We start from the raw sequence: 25,555 nt of genomic DNA, 5'->3' as shown, positions 1-25,555 counted from the left end.
TTAAAATTTGTTCGATGGATGTTTTTTTTGGAAATCTGAGACACCTTTTTGAAGATAACTTGTCAAGATACAACATGTGTGAAAATCAGGCATATAAGGGCACCCATATAGGAGCTAAATTCATTTAAAACTACATTTTTATGACGAAAATGAATGTGTTACGATTCAATAAATAAGGACTTTCCTACGTGTACCCCATTTACTTCAATATAATTCACAAATGTACCCTTGGGATACTTCCGGATTGGCCTTTAATCATAAATCAATTAGTTTTTGACCAGTAAGAAAGCAGCGAATTTCCGCATTTCCAAATATATACAGAAAATGCACACCCTATGCATAAAAAATCAGATCTGGCGGAAGATGTTATATCATTATTGACCTTGATGTGAGTCTGTTGATACTGATATGGTCAACACTTAGCTCACTATGTTAAACCTTTACTACTAATGATTTCAGAAGTTAAATAACACATTGCAATTAATTTTTATAATATGGATTTTATTCATTTGGTACATAGCATAATATATTTTGTTTTCTATTGTTACAAAAAGTAAGTTCAGAGTAATACATGTGTACACAAAATGATCAGTTGGTCAATAAAGAGGATCCTTATTGGGATCTGGAATAATTGTATACTATATATGACTATATGGTGTTTTACACAAAGTAGATTTTTTTTCAATTTTGCAGTTCAAAAATGAAATATTTAATTTGTATTTACTTTTAAAAAAAATCATATTTAAACATTATCCCCCAAGAAACTCTAGTACATTAATTGTTATACAATTACATTTGTTAAATATCTGTACATTTTTATTTTGATTCCCTCAATATCTCAATTGGTATTTTGGTTTTTTCTCCTGGTAGCTCCATTAATGAAATGTATTTATATTAAGAATTCTTTATCTTCATTTTTCCTTTTATCCCTAATCCACCTTTTTTTTTCAAAATTGTTATTTGTATTGCTGGTTAGTGGTCATAAAGCTATCAAATAATTCTATTGAGTAACCACAAAATACTGCCCACATGTTCTTATCTTGTATTAGTCAGACACGTGCATTTGTTTATAAAACTAATTATCATCCAAACTGGTAGCTCCATTAATGAAATGTATTTATATTAAGAATTCTTTATCTTCATTTTTCCTTTTATCCCTAATCCACCTTTTTTTTCAAAATTGTTATTTGTATTGCTGGTTAGTGGTCATAAAGCTATCAAATAATTCTATTGAGTAACCACAAAATACTGCCCACATGTTCTTATCTTGTATTAGTCAGACACGTGCATTTGTTTATAAAACTAATTATCATCCAAACTCATCAACTGTGCAAGATATGTAAAAAAAAATTCTTTTGTGGCTTTGGAATATTAAGAAGTAACAGCTGAAAACGAAATTTTGATAAAATTAAGTCGCTTTTGTGTTGTGCTACCTTAAAATACAAATATTTATTGTTAGTATAACATTTCCTAATGCTTAAGGCTTTTGGTAATCTTAAAAAGGCTAGTTGATTTTGAAAGTTGTTTCTTATTTTGACAGTTGTGCTTATGGAATTTGTATTTATATCTCAATTTTTCATCAAATCTTTGAAAATGATCGTATCCAGTGTGATCTACAAAGCAATCACATCCTTTAGGACCGTTTGTGTCTTCATCTTTTTCTGAATCTTTCCGGTTTTCATCCTCATTGTAATTACTAGATATTTCTGATTCAAAATCAGATACGGTCATGACATCAGCCGTATCCGTATTTGGTTCTATAATGTGTATTTTATTCTTTTTGGTAAGCTTATTTTCTTGGTGATTCCATATTATATAAAGTAAGATTGTACCAAAAAGTCCAGTCAATAATCCTATTATTCCACTCTCCATTTTAAAAGATTTCCGTTGCAGAGGATTAGGTTTTGTGATGAAACATGTGCAGTCTGTGTATTCTAGATCGGTGCAAACCTGCAATAGACATATTAGTCAAAACCATCTTCAGTGTTTTAGATATACAACAGTAGCAGTTAATTTAGTAATTTTTTAATGAATTCAATAACACATTGATTAAATGTTGAAAAAGAAGTTAGCTACTCTTCGTTCAATATTGCAACTTTGTCTCAGCTGAAAAAAAATGTTCATCCTTTGGCGAAATTTAGCTCAGTAGTTTATTGTTTCATTTCACATATCTAAATAATACCTCTGCATCGTCTTGGAACACATGGAAGTTTTTCTCGGGGTATAGCGACCTGCTTTATCTCTCACATCCATGTTATGTTATTAATTAACCAAAATGTTGAACATCGCCTCATACATTTAGCTTGTATAAAGCCATGAACCTGTAGTTCTGATGTGCCGTTGGTTTTTGTCTTTCGTATTGTATAAATTGAGTCTGGTTTTTTTTCTTGTTTCAATTATTTCACATTTTTCATACTAAGACCTTCAAAAGACAGCTATATTATATGTATTGTTCTCATTGTTGAAAGACCGTACAAATTGCTTAAATCCATTTGAAATCTGGTGAAAAGTTGTTTCATTTGCAATCCTATCAGATCTTTTTATTATTTTTTTTATATCATATCTGTTTGAATGACATTTTAGTTTAAATTACAGTTTTAATTTCATTAGGACTATTCAAAATTCTGGTGTTTAAACTCAGTATAAATTCTTTTATAAGATTCAGTCAGGAATATGATTTGTTGAATACGTACACCTGTTCTATTTATTTCTTTGTTTTCACATATATCTCCATACCATGGTTCAGGGCAGTCACAACTATAACCACCATATTCAGTAGTGCACTCACCACCATGTAGACAAGGATCTGAGGAACAATGATTGAGCCCTGGTAGAAAAAGAAATCTGTTCATATGAATATCACTCCATTTGGTACTTGGATGCATAAAATACCTTTTATACTTATTCTTAAAAAAAGTTTCCTCTTTTCTCCTTGTATTTGTTTGTAATCAATTTACGAAATGATGTTCACATTTTAAATACATGCTTGCAATTTTACAAAAATAAGTTTAAACTTTTCTTTAATCATGTTAATCTCCAAACAGTAAGCCTGTAACTCCAGTTTTGGTGGGCTTCGTGTTGTTAAGTCTTAAGTTTTCTTTGGTTTGTACTATTATTTGTCTGCTTGTCTTTTTCTTCTTTAGCCATGACGTTGTCAGATCTATGAGTTTGACTCTTCTTCAGGTATTCTTTGCCCCTCTTTTAAGATAATATGAAATAATGCTTACACTTTTCGCAGTTATCTCCTCTTGATTCATTTGTACAATGGCATATGTATTCGTCAATTAAGTCTATACATGTGCCGTTGTGTCGACACGGATTACTGCTGCATTCGTCTATATCTGTAAAAATATAGTATTCGTAGTATAGTATTCGCAACTAGCAAATATGTTTATAAGGAAAGTATCCTTAAAAAACTACAGCAATGATATCGAGTAGCTTATCTGGGTTTGCCAGTCAAGATAAAATAAGAAACGATAAAAATCAATCTCTTTATTAAACTTAATATCAAGGGATCATTTGAATGCATTAGTCTATAAATCATAGAGTAATATAGAGAGTAAGATTATTAAAATGAGATATTCCCCAGTCTAGATTTTTATTGATTCATCAAACACAATATGTGAATTAGTTAAATGTTAAATGTTTAAAGCAAGTCCATATATCTCTAACCTGTTTGACATTGAGTTCCAGTAAATCCAGGTATGCATGCACAATTCCATGAATCTATTCCATCCACACATGTGCCATTATTGTAACACGGATTACTAGAGCATTCGTCAATATCTACATTATATATAATATGTCCTTGTATATTACTTTAATGAAAACAACAAAATTTAACAAGGGAGTTCGAATATTAGAATATCTTGAAATTATTCACATCACAAACGCATTACACAAAGTAATTTAAGTCATTAACGTTAAATAGATAATAATGAATTACAAAGTCTGTGTCACATTCTGTATCAGCCCAAAAAAAATAATCATTATCAGACATTGCAGGTGCCTCGTAAACATACGATACACATTCAACAGAGGAACGCCAACCTGAATTTGGACACAGAGTATAGACCAAAAGCGTTTGGTACATTGTATAGGTTAATTGTGTAAACATATGGCTTATTGCAACAGCGATTTCAATATCAGATATACAAAAATAACATAAGATGATTATATTAGATACATATGCAAATATATCCTTTTAAGGGAAGAACGTCATTGCAGATATTCTCTTGCTGTTCAATTGGTATGATAAACTGTTATGTATGCCTTGTTTAATAAAGATGCATATACGTTAAACATGTTCTTGTAGATTTTCAATGTGAAAACCACAAAAGCATTTTGCAAATAAGAAATAAAAGGCATAAATCTATTTGGTAAGTTTTACAATGTAAACAATGTAAATGTACATAATAATGATAAGTAATAAGAATAATTAGAGAATAAAACCCAGCAATTTTACCGAATTGAAATATCGACAAATCAAAAACAGTATATAATAATTTCTTGATTTAATTTTCCTAAAACAGTCATATGATAGTTGTCAAGATAATAAAACAAACACAAGGAGCATCAGACCTTTGTTAAACTTGTATTTGTTTTTAAATTTTAGTTCATTATATGTTTTAGAGTTTAGTATGCCGTCCATATCACTGAACTAGTACACATGTTTATTTAGGGGCCAGCTCATGCCCACTTCCGGTGCGGGATTTTCACGCCTCGTTGAATACCCATTGGCGGATTTCGGCTGCTATATGCTCTTTGGTTGGATTGTTGTTTCTTTGACAAATTCCCCATTTCCATTCTCAGATTTACAATTCCAAACATAATTTTTTAAAAGATTACAAAAGTAACACATGATAAGACATGAAATTCAACAGTACAACAAACGAAGATTGAAGATATTATCAAAACCGAAAATTATTGATAATTGTGTGCCATAAACTCATACAATGTAATCAAAAGCTTTTAAATGATCATACATTCAGAGGATATTAAAAATCTAAAGTATAATTGTTTCAAAAGAGACACACGATGAAAAATTCTCGTTGCTCTGTTGTCAGCAATCATCATGACTTAGTTATACTATCTATAAGATTCACAAAATATGCAAATAAAATTTATACTTTGATAGTAATAAATTGTTTCACAATACATAAAAATTTAAAAAGTTTACTTACAATGAAAGGATTTTTTTTAAATATGTCTAACATCATTTTGGACATTACCTTTTGTATAGGGCAATTATTATTTCGAAATTGAAATGAAAAAGTTTCACCAGTTAATACATAAGTTCGGACCTTACATTTCTAACAGTTTTCGGACCTTACATTTCTAACAGTTATCGTGCTTTATCAAAGAAATCTTTGTTGGGGGTATAAGTTTGAGAATAACATGCAAACGTGAGTATATAAATACAAGAGATGTATGTACTGTATGAAGATATTCTTGAGTATATTGAGTAACAAAACAGTTCTCGATTCTATACAATATGAAATGAAAAAGAACGTACCTGTCTCACAGTGTACACCAGTGTAACCATTTGAACAACGACATGTATAACCATTCACAAGATCTGTACACGTAGCACCATGTTGACATGGATTACTGAAGCATTCGTTAATGTCTGAAATATTTTATTTATGTAAGCATTACATATAAAACGTGTTGTTTTTATTATAGTATGGTTTAGTAGAAAGCAGCCATATCAATTGCTTTTTAATTTGTTATTCCAAGACACATTCTAAAACATGGGTGTTGTTATCGGTCATAGAAGAAATCGAATAACCCACTATATGAATCAAAAACTATTTGCACAAACTCATCTTAAATGCCGAACTTATTTTCATTCGAAATTTAGACGGGATCACTTTTAGATAAATACACAAAAATAAATGAAACTGCACATTTGTTTGCTTGCAGTGTGGCAGCTAAATTTTAAAACGATTATTGATAATTATACATTCTTTTGAATCTTACGTGAGTTTTTTTTTCTCGGTAGTAAAATTCTGGTGTAAATATAGCAGTATTCAACAATACACACGTTTGCCTGTCGCGGTACTATGTAAAATCATTATGCACTGTTTATAAATTGATTAATATAAACAAAGAATATATAGTGTGCATAATAATTTAATGGTAAACTATCTTACTTGTCTGACAGTTGAAACCCGTGTATCCCTCTTGGCAATGACAGCGATGATTGTTTATGAGATCTAGACATAAACCACCATTTCTACAGGGGTTTGATGCACATTCGTTAATGTCTGAAGAGAAAGAAAGAAAACAATTAGGTTTAAAACATTTACTTCAAATAATGAACATAACAAATTTACTGGAAAAATTATAGATCAACTTTTTTATTTTCTCTTATGATGTATGGTGCTTGTATTATCAGTATCTTGGAATTTTAACATCTTTTGTATGCTCTCCAACTTCGTACATTATATAACGTTTTTAAACCTTTGGGTTTTTTTTTTTTGGTTCAGCGTAACTGATTAATCTTTTGTAGACGATACGCGTGTCTGCTGAACATAGACTTTAAACGGATTTATGATGAGATTATTAGTAAGTTATATGCCTCTTTCATATGATTTTTTTTACCAACATTTTTAAATCAGCAAGCATACCTCATCGAAATCTTTTTGAATTGTGGCATTATACGAAATAAATTATTGTTCTTACCAGTTTGACACTGTCTTCCGGTAAAACCAGGCACACAATGGCACGTGTAATCGGATGTGTATCCCAACCTGTTACACGTTCCATTATTTCTACATGGACTTATTTCACATGGGTCTACATCTAAAATTTATGTAAAAATATTAATTTTCTGTTTCGATTTCGAGACAGAAAAACTATTATTACTGAATAAGATTGTTTCACGGATACGTAATCACCTTTATCCTGTCTTGTGCAAAGTTATTTACTTTTAGTTTTGCAAAATCAAGTTAATTATTTTCAAAGTCCTCCGCTCCTTAGCCCAAGAAGATTAAATATTGTCCTTTAAACAACAATTTGATATTATGTTTTGGACTTAACATGATCTGAAACGGATATACATGTTATGGTGTTTCCTAATGTTTTCTTGTCTACAAGATTTTCCTTGATTATATATGATTAATAGTGATGCAAAATCTTTGGTAGGCGAATAGAAGCCCTTGTTGAAAGTTTTGCTTCCCTTAAACATATTGGTTCATCGGCTATCGTAGGGGATTTTTGTAGTGTTAAATTGATTTCTGTACGAATACTTGAAAAACATATTGCAAACCAACCACTTATATTCGTTTAATATCGTTTTTCCGCAAGTTGCTAAACCATTAAATGTTGTCCAGAACCTTTTATATTTGAAAATACTGAACTCCGAGGAACCTTTTATATTTAAAAATACTGAACTCCGAGGAACCTTTTATATTTAAAAATACTGAACTCCGAGGAAAATTTAAAACGGAAAGTCCCTTATAAGATGGCAAAATCAAATGATAAAACACATCAAACGAATGGACAACAACTGTCATATTCCTAACTTTGTACAGGCATTTTCAAATGTAGAAAATGGTGGATTGAACCTGGTTCTATAGCGCTAAACCTCTCACTTGTATGACAGTCGCATCAAATTCCGTTATATTTACAACGATGCGTGCACAAAACAGAATAATCGGTAAAATAGTCAAAATATGGTTAAAGCAGTCATCACTGTATTAAAATCTCAAAACAAACAAACATTTACAAAAAAGTACAAAAAGAATCCATCAAATTAAAAAACTCATTCATTGTTTCGCGTGATTTGCGTCAGAAAATGTTAACGTCACATAGGACGAAATTTTGTCGTTCAATATATATTCAACAGTTATAATTTCACATGGGGAATTTTGGTGTGCAGGGTTAAAAAATCAAAAGGAATGTTAGAATAAATTTAAGAAACAGACCAAGATTTAAAAGTATCCAGATTTTTTTTTTTAAGAATCCATATATGGTTAATATCGCTACGCGAGTAAAATAATTTTGTCGTTTGTCATAAGAATATAAACAATAATCGAACTTACAGTTACTGATGATTATTTCTGAATTGATGCAAAATCTCGTCATAATAAAATTATACATTAGGAAAATATTCCGAAATATTAAGTCGCAATTTTATTAAAACTTACCCCATGCAATAACTGATATACAACGTGTGTCACTCAATTTCCTGAAATGAATTTAACAGCTATAAAACTCAACAAAAAAGTGTTGTTCCTTTTACCTCGCTTTTGTCACATGTGTTCAGGGATTTTGTGTCTTGAAATGATACAACATATCCTTGTCCGTTTTAAATTATTTATCATGTATCAATAAAAGAATTAGGTGATTGATTCCCTATATCTTTGCCTCGAGTATCACAGAAGAGACACTGATTGTCGAAATACTCATTTGTTGTAGTAGAATTGGTTTCGTTATTGTTTTATGTATTTCATTTTATAAACTACGAGATAGTAAAATTGAGAATGGAAATGGGGTATGTGTCAAAGAGACAACAACCCGACCATAAAACAGACAACAGCAGAAGGTCACCAACAGGTCTTCAATGCAGCGAGAAATTCCCGCACCTGGAGGCGTCCTTCAGCTGGTCCCTAAATAAATATATATACTAGTTCAGTGATAATGAACGCCATACTAATCTACAATATGTACACAAGTAACTAAAATTAAAAATAATACAAGACTAACAAAGGCCAGAGGCTCCTGACTTGGGACAGGCGCAAAAATGCGGCGGGGTTAAACATGTTTATTAGATCTCAACCCTCCCCCTATACCTCTAACCAATGTAGAAAAGTAAACGCATAACACATTAAAATTCAGTTCAAGAGAAGTCCGAGTCTGATTTCAGAAAATGTAACCAAAGAAAATAAACAAAATGACAATAATACATAAATAACAACAGACTACTAGCAGTCAACTGACATGCCAGCTCCAGACTTCAATTATACTGATTGAGAGATTATGTCTTCATCATATGAATATCAGGCACAATCCTTCCCGTTAGGGGTTTAGTATCATACCATCATGACGTATATGAGAAAAACATAACCCGTGTCATGCCATTAACTGGTTTTTAGATAAATGTGTTTAGTTCCGATGCAAAGACCCTAAAAGTGAATCAATATTTACACCAAAATATGCTATCTTTAATGACCTAACAACAGTATCGTTACTATATCCCTTCTTAATAAGTCTATTTAAAGGTTTTGTTAGCTTCCGAGGTGACTACTGACATATTTGTGCTTTATAAAGAATATTTCCATAAAAAAATGGATGTAGAATACTTGAATGTATAAGAAGTCTGCATGTTGAGCTATATTTACGGATGGTGTCCTTATACTTTACATACACGAGCGAATCGCACAAGTTGAGATATATTAACACCGTAAGATTGTGACAAGGGAACGTCACCATCTAAAAATGGATAATTAATGATAGAAAATGAAAAATCAGATCTTTTATCATATATTTTAGCATTAAGCTTTCCTTTAATGATATAGATATCAAGATCGAGGAAAGGGCAGTAGTCATTGTTAGTATTAGCTTTATTTAAATTAAGTTCAACAGGACAAATTTCTTTAGTATACATACTGATGTCGTCATTATTAAGAGCCAAAATATCATCCACATATCTAATAGTATTATTAAATTTGTGTATCAGATGTTGTTTTAATGGGTCTTTGCTGATTTTTGTCATAAATTGTAACTCATAGCAATACAAAAAAAGGTCCGCAATAAGTGGTGCACAGTTAGTCCCCATTGGAATTCCGATAACCTGACGATATACGGAATCTCCAAAGCGAACAAAAAAGTTATCTAGTAAAAATTCAAGGGCAAATATAGTATCAAAGCATGTCCAATTGACATAGTTTTTTTGTTTATTGCTTCTGAAAAATGACCTAAAAGAGTTTGAACATATATATTCAAATTCTGACTTTTTAAATGCCCATCTAATTAGGTGTGTGATTTTTTTCTTAACGATAATGTGAGGCAATGTGGTATATAGGGTAGAAAAGTCAAAACTTTGAACAGATTCAAAATCACCAATATGTGCATGCAATTTATCAAGTACTTCCAACGAGTTCTTGACACTCCAAAAGTAATTTATTCCACTATTTTCGAAGGCTTTATTTGAACAATTTAGTATCAGTTTTCTTATTGTACCAAGTGTACTGGTAAGAAGCTTGAAGACGATATGACTATATATGTAAGGTGTTTTGTGTAGCTTCGGAGGCCAATACATAGTTGGGACTTTCATTGTATTTGGTTCTGCTTGCAAAGCGGTAGCTAAAAGTTTATGTTTTTTACAGATGTCGTTTTCTGAAAATGGAGTCAGTTGGAATGTTGGTGAATTGGTGATTTCTTTTTTCAGAACCTCAATGTAAAATTTACGTCAAACAATAATAATATTATTAGCAGCTTTATCGGCCGGGACAAAAACAAATTCAATGGCTAGTTCTTTTAGTTTATGTTTGATACGAGAAATAGGTTCATTACTGAATTAAGAAAGGAGTCCAAAGATTTGTTTTCAGCTTTTTCCCGTTTTATCCATTTCAAACAGTAGGTACGGAGTGAGTCGTGGATGATATTACGACACTCATTCCAATAAAAAATTGACGGGGGACGATTCAGTGTTTTTATTAATATTTAACAAAACACAGATTGTTTTTGTTTTCTTCTAAAAGTACACTTACAATTGACTAAAACGCGAAATATAGTACAACATAATGAATCATACTTGTTAGTATCTTCAGCAGAGGCACAAATGATATGCGTTCCTTTATCTGCTTGAGTAGGGGTCCATCGGATGACAACTCGTCGGACATTTGACCTTCCTTGATCGTCTGCCAAAATAGATGACTTTGAGAGTCCCTGAGGACCGCTGATATCTATTGATTTCAATCTGTAATCGTGTACATTATTATTATTCTAATGTTGATGTTTATATAAAAAACACAAATACGAAACTTAAATTTTACAAAATACTCAAGTGAAGAGGATAACAGTCCCCTGGTTTATTTTTACATGTCAATAAATTAAAATGTATATCCTTCTTAAAGTTTAACAGAGATATTAACTTAAAGGCTTTCAATTAATTTCAAATAAATAAACTTGATAGAGCATGCTCGTCTTCAAATATTCTTAAACCGAATTACGAAATATGTGAGACATGATTTCAATAGAAAAATTACATACAACAATATTGTATAAGGCCGTCTTTGTAACGGGAAAATTATTACTATTGTAAATTTCCTTGCATTTTTATAGTGTTTATGAAATGATATATGCGTTAAATGTGAAAAGATTAATGCAATGAAATACAAAATAAGTGATAATCATTATGATAAGCAAGAACATGAGAAAGCCAGATACTTACCCAGTATCTGACTTGACATAAAATACAGTAGAAAAAGAAGCAGTAGCCTTTAATATTGTCACATGACCTTCGGCTAGTGTAGGTGACACAAAAACAGGTTTGTCATTACACGATCCAGGCATGGTTTCGGTATGTATCAAAAACTACAATTGAAAAGATACCATAAAATTATATCATCACAGGTACATGTTAAAAGTCAAATAAAAAGATACCGAACTCCGAGGAAAATTCAATACGGAAAGTCCCTAATTAAATGCCAAAATCAAAAGCTCAAATACATCAAACGAATGAAAAACAACTGTCATATTCCTGACGTGGAACAGGCATTTTCGTTCATGTACAAAATGATGGATTAAAACTGGTTTTATAGCTATTTAAAACCTCTCATCTGTACGACAATGACATAAAATGCCATTATGTTGACAACAATGTGTGTATTACAAGTTCATACAAACCTGAAGTGGAATTTGTGTAATTGGTGTTGATGGAGAATACACATGTTTATTTATAGTAATTGTCTTTCTTGGAAAGTCTTCAATCGTCAATGCGACAGCAAACCAACCGTTATTAGTATAGCTATTAGCTGAGTTTGCAGTAAACGTTAGTGTACAACTTTTCTGAAATAAAATTTTACAGATAATGGACCAGAGCAAAAAATCATAGGAAACTGCAGGATGTGACCATTTAAGTCATACTGCCCTTTTTATATCATCTAAATTAATAACTAACAAAAATCAAATGTAAACATTTACAATCTTTGTGTTCAATAGTTTTTTCGCGTTGGTCTTTTTTGGATTTTTATATTTCCAAATCGGTTTCGTTTTTCTTTTCATTGTATTTACACGAAACAGGGCATAATAGAGAATTCGTTTATCAAAACCAATAAGTGTACAAAAATGTATGAAGGTTGTTAATTAGGTTTTAACTTTTTAAACTCACTTTTGATAGATAATTTCAAGACATTAAATAGATCTTCCTCTCTATAAAAGTTTCATACGGTAAGCTTTCATATGTTATAACTTTAGAAAACAAACGCATCAAACTATTTCTTTCAAAGAGCATTAGTCTGAACATACATTGAACGTATGAACTGGACATTAGGCATCAACAATCTATCTTTCAAAAAGTAAAATCACAAACAAAACAAAAATGCCGAGTAAAAATCATTACGGAAAGTCAAATGGCAAAATCAAAAGCTCAAACACCAATGGATAACAACCATTTGATTAATCGATTTACGACTGAGGAAAACTGATGGCAGATGCATATTATTCTTTTTTTTTTCTAACATTACAAACCTGATCTAAGTGTGCATTCGGTAGGAGTCTAGATATCGTTGACGCCTCCGCTCTTGTTGCCCATCGACATTGAACATTATCGCCGTCTGGGTCAATTATTGGTAGTTTGATGCTTACAGGACAACCATATTGAACCCTATCAAAAGGTAATGAAATGTGCGTTTAAAAATTCGTGTTTAAGTTCTGAAAGAAGAAAATGTTCTCCCTAATATTGGAGATAAATAATAAAGTTGCAAATTGGCATTTATTTACTTTTTTCCATTTTGACAATTCGCAACTCAAAGTTGACATTTCGACCATTTTTAGTTCTTAATGAACATTTATTACTTCAAACTTGACATGTTTTGTGATCGGATATTTGGTCCGCCTAGCAGATGTTCTCTAAGAAACTTTGCTATAACATGTTGTAGCCTCACTTCAAAGTTGACAATTCGAACTGTGATATAAATAACTTTAAACAGAGAAATGTAAATTTGGAAGTACGAAGGTTCAAATACGATACGAGACATGTGAAGAAAAACAATCACTCTACCGGATTTTTGTAGATAACATGGATAACTCATATATTGTTTTATGTCATTCAAGTAATATAACGAATTTGGTATACGAACATGACTTTTTAGATTTAAACGGATATTTTATTAGTTTTTAAGGTTTTAAGGGCATTTGTTTAAGATGCCGTACATCGAACAACGATTATCTATATATTTGAAATATGACTTATTTAAATAAGTTTTTCACTTCGTTAGCTTGTATAGGCACGGCTGGTAATCTACACACGCAGAACAATTGGTTCTGCAATGAAAACCGTAAGAGGATTTTCCGGTTGTGCTTGAGTGGAGTAATTGTCACCGCTTCAAAAGGTTTGTACATTTCTAAATCGCAATTTTCTAATTCAACTGATCAAAATATTGAAAATCGGAGAATGCTATGCTGTGGTGAATACTTAAACGAAGAGATACATGATCATTTACTGGTGTACATGATATGGAGTTAAAATCCTACAAAATCAGTCGCCCCACGAGAAATTGCCGGAAAAAATACGTTTAAATTTTGAAATGGTTCTATTAACAGATCTACAAGTTTAGTTTTTGTTTCGGTCATTGGGTATGGATGTCGTTTTGGTGCGGCGTGTACGCTGTCCGAAGTTGATAGACGTATAAATAAATCTAAAAACTACACATTTTCATTATTCCATGCGTGAGGGGATCGGTTCTGATTGAGGACATCGTGAATGCGTGAGGGGACGTAAAATTAAATATCTTTATATGTCACCAAGTCTTTATATCGAAGCTGTGAGTCGTTGAAAGTTGCCTAAATTTGGTAAGATTGTTCATGAAAAAAACACATTTGTGTGCATAAAAAAACACTATAAGGTAGAATTTGAAATAAATTGTGGGAAGAAAGGTTTTATAATATGTTTTAAGAAAAGAAGAAAAAGAAAAAAATGGTGTCAAAGATTATTTTTTCTTGCTACAAGAAAAATTTAATTTTCCCTATCAGACTAGTATATTTTTCACGAAAAGATTTACCCCCCCCCCCCCTGAATAGCTTATTTGAAAAAAAAATGCTTCTCAAAACACAAAAATTGATATTTGTTTAATTATTTTGATTTTTGCAATAAATCACCAAGGTTTCTGTATATAAATAAACAGTCCTACCAATGAATTGTAAATTTGGAGGCAGATTTGCAATTTATTGGTTATACTTTTAGATATATACAGACAACTTGGTGGTCTATTGTATAAATCAAAATAATTATATTAGATGTATGTTTCATTATGATACTTTATTCTGATTTGCTAACTGCACATCACGTGTTATTCCGTAAGCAATTGCATTGCTCAATACAACTTTTCATTCATGACAACACGTGGTCCCACAATAAAGTGCATAGGTGAATTAAATAAAACAATAAAAAAAATCGATTTTTCATGATCATAGCTAAAAAAATGTAATTATAAGTATTGAATGCTTCTTTTTGTAACTTCATAGGGTTGTAAAAGCGTTGACCGTGCGCACATTTTTAGTATGAAGCGCTTCCGCGCTTCATACAAAATGTACTTCGGTCAACGCTTTTACACCCCAATAAAGTTACAAAAAGAAGCATTCAATTCTTAAATAATAAACAAATATCATTTTTGTCAAATAAGCCATTTAAGGGGAGATAACACTTTCGTAAAATATATATACTGGGCAGATAGGGAAAATTTTAATCTTATTTGCATCAAGAAAACCATCTTTCACACCATTTTTTCCTCTTTTTTTCTTAAAACATATTATAAAACTTATCTTCCCACATTTTATTTCAAAATCCTATCTCATTGTGTTTTTTTATGGACACAAATGTGTTTTTTCATGAACAATCTAAAAAAAATTAGGCAACTTCCAACGAGTCATAGCTTGGATATAAAGATATGATTTCACGTCCCCTCACTCATTAACGATGTCCTCAATCAGAACCGTCCCCTCACGTGTACGCTGAAAAATATGAAAATTTGTAGTTTTTTAAGACGTCTATCAACTTCGGATGTAGCGTACACGCCGCTCAAAACGACATCCATACCCATTGACCGGAACAAAAACTAAATTTGATCTTGTAGGTCTGTTAATAGATCCATTTGTTTTGGCAATTTCTCCTGGGGTAACTGATTTTGTAGGATTTTAACTCCATGTACAACAGTAATACCGCAGTCCCACTAGGCCACGATCGCACTACGATCTGTGAAAAAAATGAAAATTTTGACGATCGTAGTGCGATCGTGCAGATCGCAGTAAGGTCGTAGTACGGTCGTGGTGTGGTCTTGATGATCGTGATGAGCGTGGCCAACTTTGAACATGTTCAAAACAATCGTGGTGCGGTCGTGGTGAAATCAGGTCGTAGTAGAAGCGTAGTGAGAGCGCAGTAAACTAGTGGTAAGATCGCAAAGGTCGCTGTACCATCGTAGCGAGAGCGCAGCGAAAGCGTTATTCTATTCGGAGATACTGCGCTACGATCTCACAGCGACGTTGTTACGACCTCACTACGACCATCACGTTCTCACCGTGACCCAACTACGCTTCTACTACGACTATACCACGTTTACACCACGCTGTTCAAGACCATAGTACGATTTTAGAACGACCTTGTCGCTCTTCCTGCGACCTGACTACGTTCATACTACGACTTTCATTCGTATTGTCATTTTAACATAAAATATATTAAATCTCTCTAGGTTTTTTTTGTCTGTATGTAATAAGGACTTCATGTCCATTTTCCCTAACTGCTCAACCATGCCACATTATGTATGTATGTGCCTATCCCAAGCCAGGAGCCTGTAAATCAGTGATTGTCGTTTGTTAATGTGTTACATATATGTTTTTCATTAATTTTTTGAACATAAATAAAGCCGTTAGTTTTCTCGTTTGAATTGTTTTACATTGTCATTTCGAGGCCTATGCGGAATGGTTTTTGCTCCTTGTTGAAGGCCGTACGGTGACGTATAGTTCAAAAATAGTTGTTAATTTCTGTGTCATGCTGGTTTCTTGTGGAGAGTTGTCTCATTGGCAATCATACCACATCTTCTAATTTTTATTTTTTTCACACATCTGTGTCATTTATACTATCGTTCCCTAAAATATCGTCATTTGAGCTTGATGGACCAGGAATAGGTTGTAATTCAGGTTGTATTGGTCGTTCCGACATCTTTGCTGAGTCAGGATTCGTAACTATCAGAGCTCTCTCTGCCTCTGAATCAACCCCTCAAGGAATGGAACTGGATTGATATGGAACACGATTTTGATATTATTGCTGAGAATGTGGTAAGATCGGTATGAACGTAGTATAATCGTGGTAAGAACGTGCAATAATCGCAGTAGAAGCGTGGTACGATCGTGTTACAATCGGATAAATCGTGGTATGGTCGTAGTGAGAACGTGATGAGCGTAGAAAGATCTTGATAAACGTAGTGAGGTCGCATTTTAAGCGCGGTGAGAACGTAGTATAATCGTAGCGGGATCGTTGTAGAAGCGTCATGCTCTTGTATCATCGTGAAAACAACGAAAATTTACATTTTCATGCCGCTCATACCGAGACCTCACCACGATTTGAATTTATTTCAGATCGCGGTGAGTGTGGTGCTATCGTGGTCTAGTGGACTTGGGCTTAAAGAATACATGCATCTCTTCGTTAAAGTATTCACCACAACATAGCATTCTCCGATTTTCAATTTTTTGATCAGTTGAATTAAATAAAAATGTCGATTTAGAAATGTGCACACCTTATGAAGCGGTGACAATTACTCCACTCAAGCACAACCCGAAAATCCTCTCACGGTTTTCATTGCAGAACCAATTGATTACCAGCCGTTCATTATGAAAACAAAATAACGTCCCATTTTAAAATGTTTTAATTGATAATATTCTTTCTATGGAAGACAACTTTACTAAATTAAGGAATTATTTTGTACTATTCGTATTCCTGTTACAATGTAGATGGAAATTTATCTTCCGAATTTGATCAGACATTTGAACATACATTTGTGTACTTTAATGTAATACATTTGACACACATTTTTAATGTTCACTCTGTACGTTAAAGGTTTATGTACCCTTCTGTAGCCATTTTTGTATGAACTTTTCAAACTTCAATTGTATCAAAACTACAGATATAATGAATAATAGAGATAGGTCATTTTGTACATATTCCAAGGGGAAACTTGATGCAAAGCATTATTTTTTACTGTTTCATTGCATTTAATAGAAAAAGAGGACTTTGTGGCAAATAAATCAAGATTTTTATAGAAAATCCACAGCCTTTATCCTTGTACTTTCATATTTTGCAATTTGATGATTAGTAGAAAAAGGATTATTCCATGCAGTGCTAGCATTGATTTCCTTAAAACAACTTTATAAATGTAGTTATTGGTTAAAACAAATATAAATATGGCCAAAATCAAGTACACCTTTTAGGGTGCGCTCGACTTTAGTGACTCAGCCCGAGGTGTTTTGGAATTTACAGGTTGCTTAGAACTTTTTGTAAAAAATAAACACTAGCACATCATAGAAAAATCAAGTGAGTAACTTATATTTCAAATTTAATTACAAAAATCTCTGTATTAAAGGCTGTGGATTTTCTATAAAAATCTTGATTTATTTGCCACAAAGTCCTCTTTTTCTATTTATTGCAATGAAACAGTAAAAAATAATGCTTTGCATCAAGTTTCCCCTTGGAATATGTACTAAATGGCCTATCACTATTATTCATTATATCTGTAGTTTTGATACAATTAAAGTTTGAAAAATTCGTACAAAAATGGCTACAGAAGGGTACATAAACCTTAAGATATATATTGGATTTTTTGTGTGTGAATTAAACCATGAATTATGTTTACTATTATACAGAAGGTCACTCTCTGGTTATATTTATCATGAGTTAAAGCTCTTTCAATAAATTTTACACAATGATAATGTATTGGTTTAGGTGTTTATTAGTTAGTATACTTAACTAAAAAATCATATATTTTTTTATTTTATTTTTTGCATTATTTTTCATATCGGGTCTTGTTTTTGATACTTACTTAATAATACACACTTCAAATGACATAACTTATATTATATTTAAATTGTACTCATACCTATAAATTGCTCAACTTGTGGTCAATGGACTGTAGTTAGGTTGGTATGTGTCACTTCGGTGGTGCAAGTCAACTAATGTTTGTAAATTCCACCCAGAAGCACTTCCATAAGCAAGACTTATCCAGGCTGCACTTGCATAACTATAACAATATTTATGTTATTCGGGTTTTTTTTTCAATTGAAAAGTCTAGTAGTCCTTGTGCTATGAAAAGTCTAATTAAAATTTAATTGCAATTTGTCCGTTGTTTTTTTTTTTTTTTTTTTTAAAGTCAATAAAACAAGAACAAGTATTTCAATTTATCTTTTTCCCCGAAGTAAATTTCCTGTGGGTCAAACTGGATTAATAAACGAAAACTGAAAAGCGACAAATTTAAAAACAGTATTTAAACATTATAACGCATTGTATACATGTAACCATAACCAAGCACGATTTGCTGAAATAACCGAAAATAAAATATTTCTTTTACTTTTACCTAATTTTGTAAGGACCATCGGTTGGAAAATTAAAGTTGAATGTTTTTTCTCCTTCTTCCCAGTATTCGGCAGCATTTGATCCGGTTTGTACATAAGGTCCAGTATAAACTGTGAGACTTGAACCTGCCGTCCATGTAGCAGAATTAGCATTATTATAGCTCCAGGCAAGTTTGTACTTAAATTCTACCTAGGAATAATTATACAGTATATTAACATGCTTAATAAAAATATCCTATATAAATCAATATTTAACTATTGAAATTAATTCTCAAAAGTCGATTTCCTAGTTACATGTATTTTATATATATACATATGTGTTTACCTTACTTAAAGTCTTACTATATAAGTCTTTACCTTGTTACCGGAACCTAAGTATCTCCAGCTTATTGTACCTCCGCGAAAGTGAGACCCATATACAATTGTAAAAAGTAAATAAAGGCATATAAACGCGATATTGACATTGGCATTCATTTTACTTATAATTTTTCACTTTGTAAAACGTCTAGCGAGAAGCTGCATCTAACGTCCTAAACAGCTACTAAATTATCTAAGTTGGACTCTTTGTAAAAAAATAATTCTGCTTTATACTTATAAGGTGTCCAATGAAAATCTACAAGGATGTCTTAGCATTTTACTACTATCAGGATTTAAGGTAGCACAATACAAAGATTTTTCATCCCCAATGAGACATCTTTAAACTGATGTAATTCCACTCATCTTTCTTTAAATTTTATAAATGAGGCACCAAAAGAAAGCAGAAGGATTAATCTTTCAAATTGTGATAATTTCATTATGACATAATTATTACATAATTAATTGTTATGTAATTAGTTGCCATATTGTGATGTCCATACTTGAATGAATTTAGCTTCTTTGTTATTCATAGCATCCCAAATTTTTTCATAGATTCTTGCTCAACACAGTTTGACCTCCAAAACTGTGTCTCAGATTTTTCCTATTGTATTTCATTCTCTCATAAATCTTCAATGAAGTTTACAACATCAATTCATAAGAGACCACTAAATTCAATTGGGTATAAAATTTATTCTATTGATGTTTTTGGAAATCTGAGACACAGTTTTGGAGGTCAACCTGTGTTGTACAAGAATCTATAAAATATTTTGTGATGCTGTGAAGAACAAAGACGCTAAATTCATTCAAGTGTGGACATCACAATATAGCAACTAATTACATAATAATTAATTATGTAATAATTATGTCATAATGAAATTATCACAATTTCAAAGATTAATCTTTCTTCTTTCTTTTGGTACCTCATTTATAAAATATAAAGAAGGATTAAATAAATTACATCAGTTTAAAGTTGTCTGATTGGGAGTTAACAAATCTTTGTATTGTGCTACCTTAAATCGTGCCATAGTTTACATACTTAAAATCAGGAAGAGACTAGAATCGTGCACTGAAATATTATACCACAATTCGACACGTAGTTACTACACGTACTTTGCATGTTTTTCAAAAGCAATCGGTTAAGTACTTTAATTTAACTACAAAATGTAAATAAACATAAAACAATTTCAAAAGGCGGGAATGAAAATGTGTTTATTAATTCTTATTCTTTATATTGTTAAATGGGAAATGAAGAAATCAATTGAAAATTAAAAAAAAATATATATATATAGTAGTAAAGATAATGGAAAGACAAATTATGTTTCTCCTGTAAGAGCTTTATCGTCACAATTAATGAATAAGGTTATTTAACAATCTAACACCCTAAATTCTCCAAAACAAAACTTTAAATGAACAATGGTAAAATGTAAAATTACATACAGTCAAGAAGACTAAAAAATATATTTAAAAAGTATACCAAAAACAACAGTCGCAAAGATCTAGCCAAAAGTCATTATTAATAGGGTCTGGGTTAAGATATAAACACACATAGTCTTAACTCTGCGCATGTTCATATGCATGTGAATATACCAGTCCTAAAGACAGGAACCTCGTTTTCGGATTCATGTCTTACATCTTATCGTAAAAGTTTCGATTATAGATGCTTGATTTATAAAAGATTCCCGGACGCGCTGATTAAAAGTTGGACTATTATACACCCTCACACTGGCAACAGTTACTACTGAAAGCATATTGCAAACATTGAAAATATTTAATATTTGACTTGACTATTTCGCGAAATATTATCGAAACCATTAAGGCGTGTTGACAATTTCCATATAAATATATAAAGATGGGTGTTTACGACCGATCTTTAGTTAGATATTTTTTGTTTAATTCATTAACAAGAGCTTCACATAGTGTATAAGTCTGTATATTGTTGATGGCTGCAAATGATCTCTAGATAGCCTTTGTGTCGTTGGTTTATTGTTTCATCGACAATCCTTTTAGCTATCCTTTACTATGGAGAGGTAAGCTATGATCTCTCACCCATTACATGTACACGACAACGCTATGCAAAAAATTTGGCAAACTGCTTTACTTCTGCATTGAAAACTTACATGAATGTCGGGTGGTATTTCAATCAAATTATAGAGTATAATAATCAAAGAAAAAAAAAATACTTCCTTTTTAGATTTAATAAATACCATTTTAAAATATAACTTAACATTTGTTTCAAGAGTTGAAATTTCTTTAATGAGATTAAACCGATCGTTTATCAGATCATAAAATTAAATACTACAAAATAAAGAACAAAAAATGTACAGTTGACTAACTTCACTCTAGAGTTTAATTGGTTACAAGTGTCAATATACAGCGACAAGTAGCTCAAAAGATTTAAAGTTCAAGTTTTACAATGACAAACTAAACAAAAGTATTTTGCACTCAATATGTTTAAAAAGGTTTATACTTAAGGGATTTCCCTTATACATTGATTTGTTTGAGAGTTTAAACTTTTCAATATTGCATTTTATAATAAGTTGCATAAGTGCATAACATGCATGAGAAATTATCTTCAAATGATCCTGATATGATCGATTGGTAATTGGTTTTGATAGTACCCGATATTACATACCAATATATAAAAGTAGACAGTACTCATAATAATATTAAAAACTTTTTTTTTTAAATTATTTGAAAAAAGACGTGATGCTATTCCAACATAAAACCGGATCTTCGGATTTTAGTGTCTAAACATAACGGTTTATAAATCCCACATTTGTTTTTCAAATTCAATATTGGAATAATAAAGTGAACAAGTATATTTAATTATTTGATAATGTTAATTCGATTTTTTTACGTTTGTAATTGAAAATAAACTGCAAATTAAAGTATTCACATTTACAGTAAATGGAAATTTAAAGTGTCTTGGTATTGAAGTCAATAAACAGATATTGATGACGAGACCAAATAAACAATAAGTACAAAATATAAGTTATACACTGACGGCTGGTTACTAACGTAATAATGACGAGACATCAAATTGTCGAAGAGGACAAAACGGAATTTTATTTGAATACAGGTATACATAAAGAAAGACATTACTAAACCTTTTTTATAACCCCAGCTTTGATACTTAATAAAAAAAAAACACACTTTACAGGGGCGGATCCAGGATTTTGGAAAGGGGGGCGAAGTTATTAAAAATCGCGGAGCGTAGCGAGGCGACAAATTTTTGGGACCTTTTTTGGGCTAAAAAACGTTAAAAAAAAATGTAAAATGCACTTTTTAAACGGTTCCTGACGTGGGGCATGTATATTTTATAGTATGGATTCAAAGCTATGTACTGATATATTTGATGTGGGACTTGTCAGTAAAAAAATAGACATGGAAAATTCTCGTTTGTTGTATGTTAAGTTTGCATAACCTCGCAGATGTCTTGTTGTAAACAAGGTATACGCCCCGCTATTCGATGAAATTTGTAATACGACCAAAACAAGTTAAAAAAAAAAAACAAACAAGCAATTTGTATCCAAATGTTTGATTGATATGTTTCACCAAACAAAATGAAGGGAAGAGAGGGGTTCCAAATCAACCAAAGGCTACGAATGAGTCTGAAATGACAAGGAATTTATGAAAGACGGTCGACAAATAAAGACATAAAGGCCACACCCAGCAGGCAGGTTGCAGTCTAGTCTATATTCAATATATAAAAAATATTCAATATATTAGTTCGGCGAAACAGACATGAAACCCTCCGCCCCCCCTCCCCCCCAAAAAAATACACCCGTTTTTTATTCATTATGATTATTTAATGCTTTTAAATAATTCTGTTGGAAATGTTCGTTCCTAATAGCAAATAATAGCAGGATTATTGTTTTCAATCAAGATACGGCCAGAATTTTTGTTTAAGGCAAAAATCAGAGTCAGATTTTATTTACTCAAATGTCTCAGACTGCCTCCTCAAATCAAATGGACTTTAAATCTATCTAGTAAGGGCTTATACTGACTGGGGATCATTATTCAGCTATGTTATTTTAAAATAGGCTGGGACGTTTGGGGTTTAACAAAATCGTAGGTAAATAATATTGCCGTGTAACTTATTTTATCATGAGAGTGCAATAGAGTACTACTTTCTGTTTGCAGGAATTGTGAAATATAAGTCAATACGTTATTACTCAGTCCTGTGTTGCTTTCAAGGTGTTATGATTGTTAGTCTCAGACTAAGCATTGTGTTACTGTAATTTGAATTTCAAAATGACTGAGTGACGTTTTTCGACGCACTGGTCAATTCCACCATAGCGAATCACATGCCTTTGACATAATCAGTAAATACTAGCGAAAAATATCTTTGTGAGTATAGAACTGTCGCATAAAACTAAAATACACGGGAAATGGCAAAGTACACGAACTGAAGTCTATATCTGATTAATCATTTTACAAAAAAAAAAGTCCAAGCAAAGAGCGGGCGTACGCCCTCTACACCCTCCTCTGAATCCGCCACTGCTTTACGCCCATATGAGCCAATGGCTTACAATATGAAAATAAGCAGTTTTAGATGTGGTATGATTGCAAATAAGACAACTCTCAACAAAAGACCAAATGACACAGAAATTAACAACTATAAGTAATCGTACAGCTTTTAACAATGTGTAAAGCCCATACCTCATAGTTAGTTTTAAAATTAATGTTAATAAATTAAAATGCGAAAACTAACGGCCTGATTAAACGATTTAAGGAGTAAAAGAAAACACTGATCGGTTCAAATTTAGAATAAAAGGTGTGACATGTTTGGACTTATACAAACACGAATGCGAATACGAAAGTTTTATTTGGTTCGGTTCACATAAACCAATGTAGTTATAAACTCTTGTGAGCTTTTTAAAGAATAAATTAAGTAACATTTACAGTAAAGCACAGAAAGTGCTAAAATATATTTAAGCAGCAATTATTATTTCAAAGCATAGATACAGCACAGGCATATCTAAATACATGCAAAGCGCTTCTTAACTACATATTTTAAAAACATGCCAAAACTGAAGCATAACTGAAATTGAAGCGCATCTAGAAATTAAGCACATATTAAAAACATATTAAAAAAAAACACATGCAAAACTTTAGAATGTATACAAATATTAAGAGTTATAACTAAAAAAAATACCTGAAAAGCTTATCTGAATGCAGAATGACTGCATTCCAATCCATTCAAGGACTACTCTTAGATTTAGAAAAATACCAAACTGTGTTCTTTTCATAAACCGTTTATAAACTACAATGTAAATCTGAAAAAAATAATTCATTTTTTTTAATTAAATAGATCAAGGAAACGGACAGGTGCCAGTTGACTCAATATAATTTCATAAGTTTCAAATGCGGCAGCCATTGATCTTTGTCTTGTGATAAGCAGCGAAGGCGTTTTAACCTTTTCAAGCAACTGGTGATATGAGTTTCAAAGATCTTAAAGAACAAATTTAAATGCTCTTTCTTGCATTTTCTAATTTTTTGATTTTTTTTTTTTTTCAGTATAAAAATGCCATGCCAGAGGTCAGAAATCGGAATTTCTCAAATTAAATGTATGGAATATAGTTAGCTTACTCAGCTTGTTTAAATGAGTTCCAACGCGTTTCAAAATATTAAGTTTAGATCATGCCTTCCTTTATATTTAACCAATATGAGTATCAAAATTTTGATTATGATCAATGTCAATGCTAATACGTTTGACATTTGCCTCACACGAAAGATCAACAATTTGAATACGTATGCAGATGTGGTATGATTGCCTATGAGACCACTACTTACAAGAGACCAAATGACACGGAACTTAACAACTATAGCCTTCAACAATGAGCAAAGTCCATAAAGCATAGTCAGCTATTAACAAAAAAAGGTAGTAGTCCATTAAAAGGAATTTGGTTAATCTACTAGTCTCAAAATATATATTGTTTCACCCTTATAGAAAAACAAATTTGGCACAAACCGATTTTATCGTTTTAAAGTTTATAATTATATAAAAATATGCATAACTCGAAAAAAAGATCGTTTGTTTGTTGATATCGAAGTTATCATCGTCCAATGTGTACTCAGCACGAGTTACACGACAAGCTACACGACGGATTATATGTGCAGAGTAGGATCTGCTTATCAGGCCGGATATTTTCAGGAGTTGGTGTTGCTCCGTCTTTTATTTTCTACTTGTGGTTTGTTTGGTGTTGTTTGTGTATTTGACGTTTTTAGTTTTTACTCATAGTTCTGTCGATCTGTTTTTGACTAACAAATATCATATCTTATTTTCTCTTTGGTATCTTTGGCTTTGTAAGTTCGTCAAACCTCAAATAAGAATACAATTAGCCGACAGACAGACATCGATCTTAATAACAATAATGACAAGTAGACAACTAAGATTTCAAATATTTTG

At 31.7% G+C, this 25,555-nt stretch overlaps 1 protein-coding gene across 2 annotated transcripts; it reads right to left on the bottom strand.

Moving 5' to 3' along the window:
* Positions 1–480: 480 nt before the first annotated feature.
* On the bottom strand, positions 481–19,413 carry LOC139510575 (fibropellin-3-like). 2 transcript variants are annotated; one of them, XM_071297140.1, is made up of 15 exons: positions 19,144–19,413; positions 18,789–18,976; positions 18,315–18,455; positions 12,700–12,835; positions 11,857–12,018; positions 11,402–11,544; positions 10,763–10,927; positions 8,154–8,194; positions 6,688–6,807; positions 6,156–6,269; positions 5,516–5,629; positions 3,673–3,786; positions 3,228–3,341; positions 2,737–2,827; positions 481–1,950 (listed from the first exon to the last, which is right to left on the bottom strand). In XM_071297140.1, the coding sequence occupies exons 6-15, from the start codon at positions 11,521–11,523 to the stop codon at positions 1,935–1,937; spliced, it is 1,011 nt and encodes a 336-aa protein (XP_071153241.1). In that variant the 5' UTR covers positions 11,524–11,544; positions 11,857–12,018; positions 12,700–12,835; positions 18,315–18,455; positions 18,789–18,976; positions 19,144–19,413; the 3' UTR covers positions 481–1,934. The 2 variants fall into 2 exon arrangements, with proteins under 2 accessions (XP_071153241.1, XP_071153240.1); XM_071297139.1 differs by lacking the exons at positions 11,857–12,018; positions 12,700–12,835; positions 18,315–18,455; positions 18,789–18,976; positions 19,144–19,413 and having other exon boundaries at positions 1,375–1,950; positions 2,694–2,827; positions 11,402–11,536.
* Between the last annotated feature and the right edge of the window lie 6,142 nt (positions 19,414–25,555).

Source organism: Mytilus edulis, chromosome 2, assembly GCF_963676685.1.
Source record: "Mytilus edulis chromosome 2, xbMytEdul2.2, whole genome shotgun sequence".
Taxonomy (NCBI): domain Eukaryota; kingdom Metazoa; phylum Mollusca; class Bivalvia; order Mytilida; family Mytilidae; genus Mytilus; species Mytilus edulis.
This window is presented reverse-complemented; position numbering and strand designations above follow the sequence as displayed.

What these genes read in the sequence shown, in the direction of transcription:
- LOC139510575 (XM_071297139.1), bottom strand. Translation starts at nt 11,523, where the DNA reads ATGCCTGGATCGTGTAATGACAAACCTGTTTTTGTGTCACCTACACTA. An exon ending in GGGTTTCAACTGTCAGACAA is followed by an intron (nt 5,630 to 6,155) that starts GTAAGATAGTTT and finishes AAAATATTTCAG; the next exon opens with ACATTAACGAATGCTTCAGT. An exon ending in TGGTGTACACTGTGAGACAG is followed by an intron (nt 3,787 to 5,515) that starts GTACGTTCTTTT and finishes TATATAATGTAG; the next exon opens with ATATTGACGAATGCTCTAGT.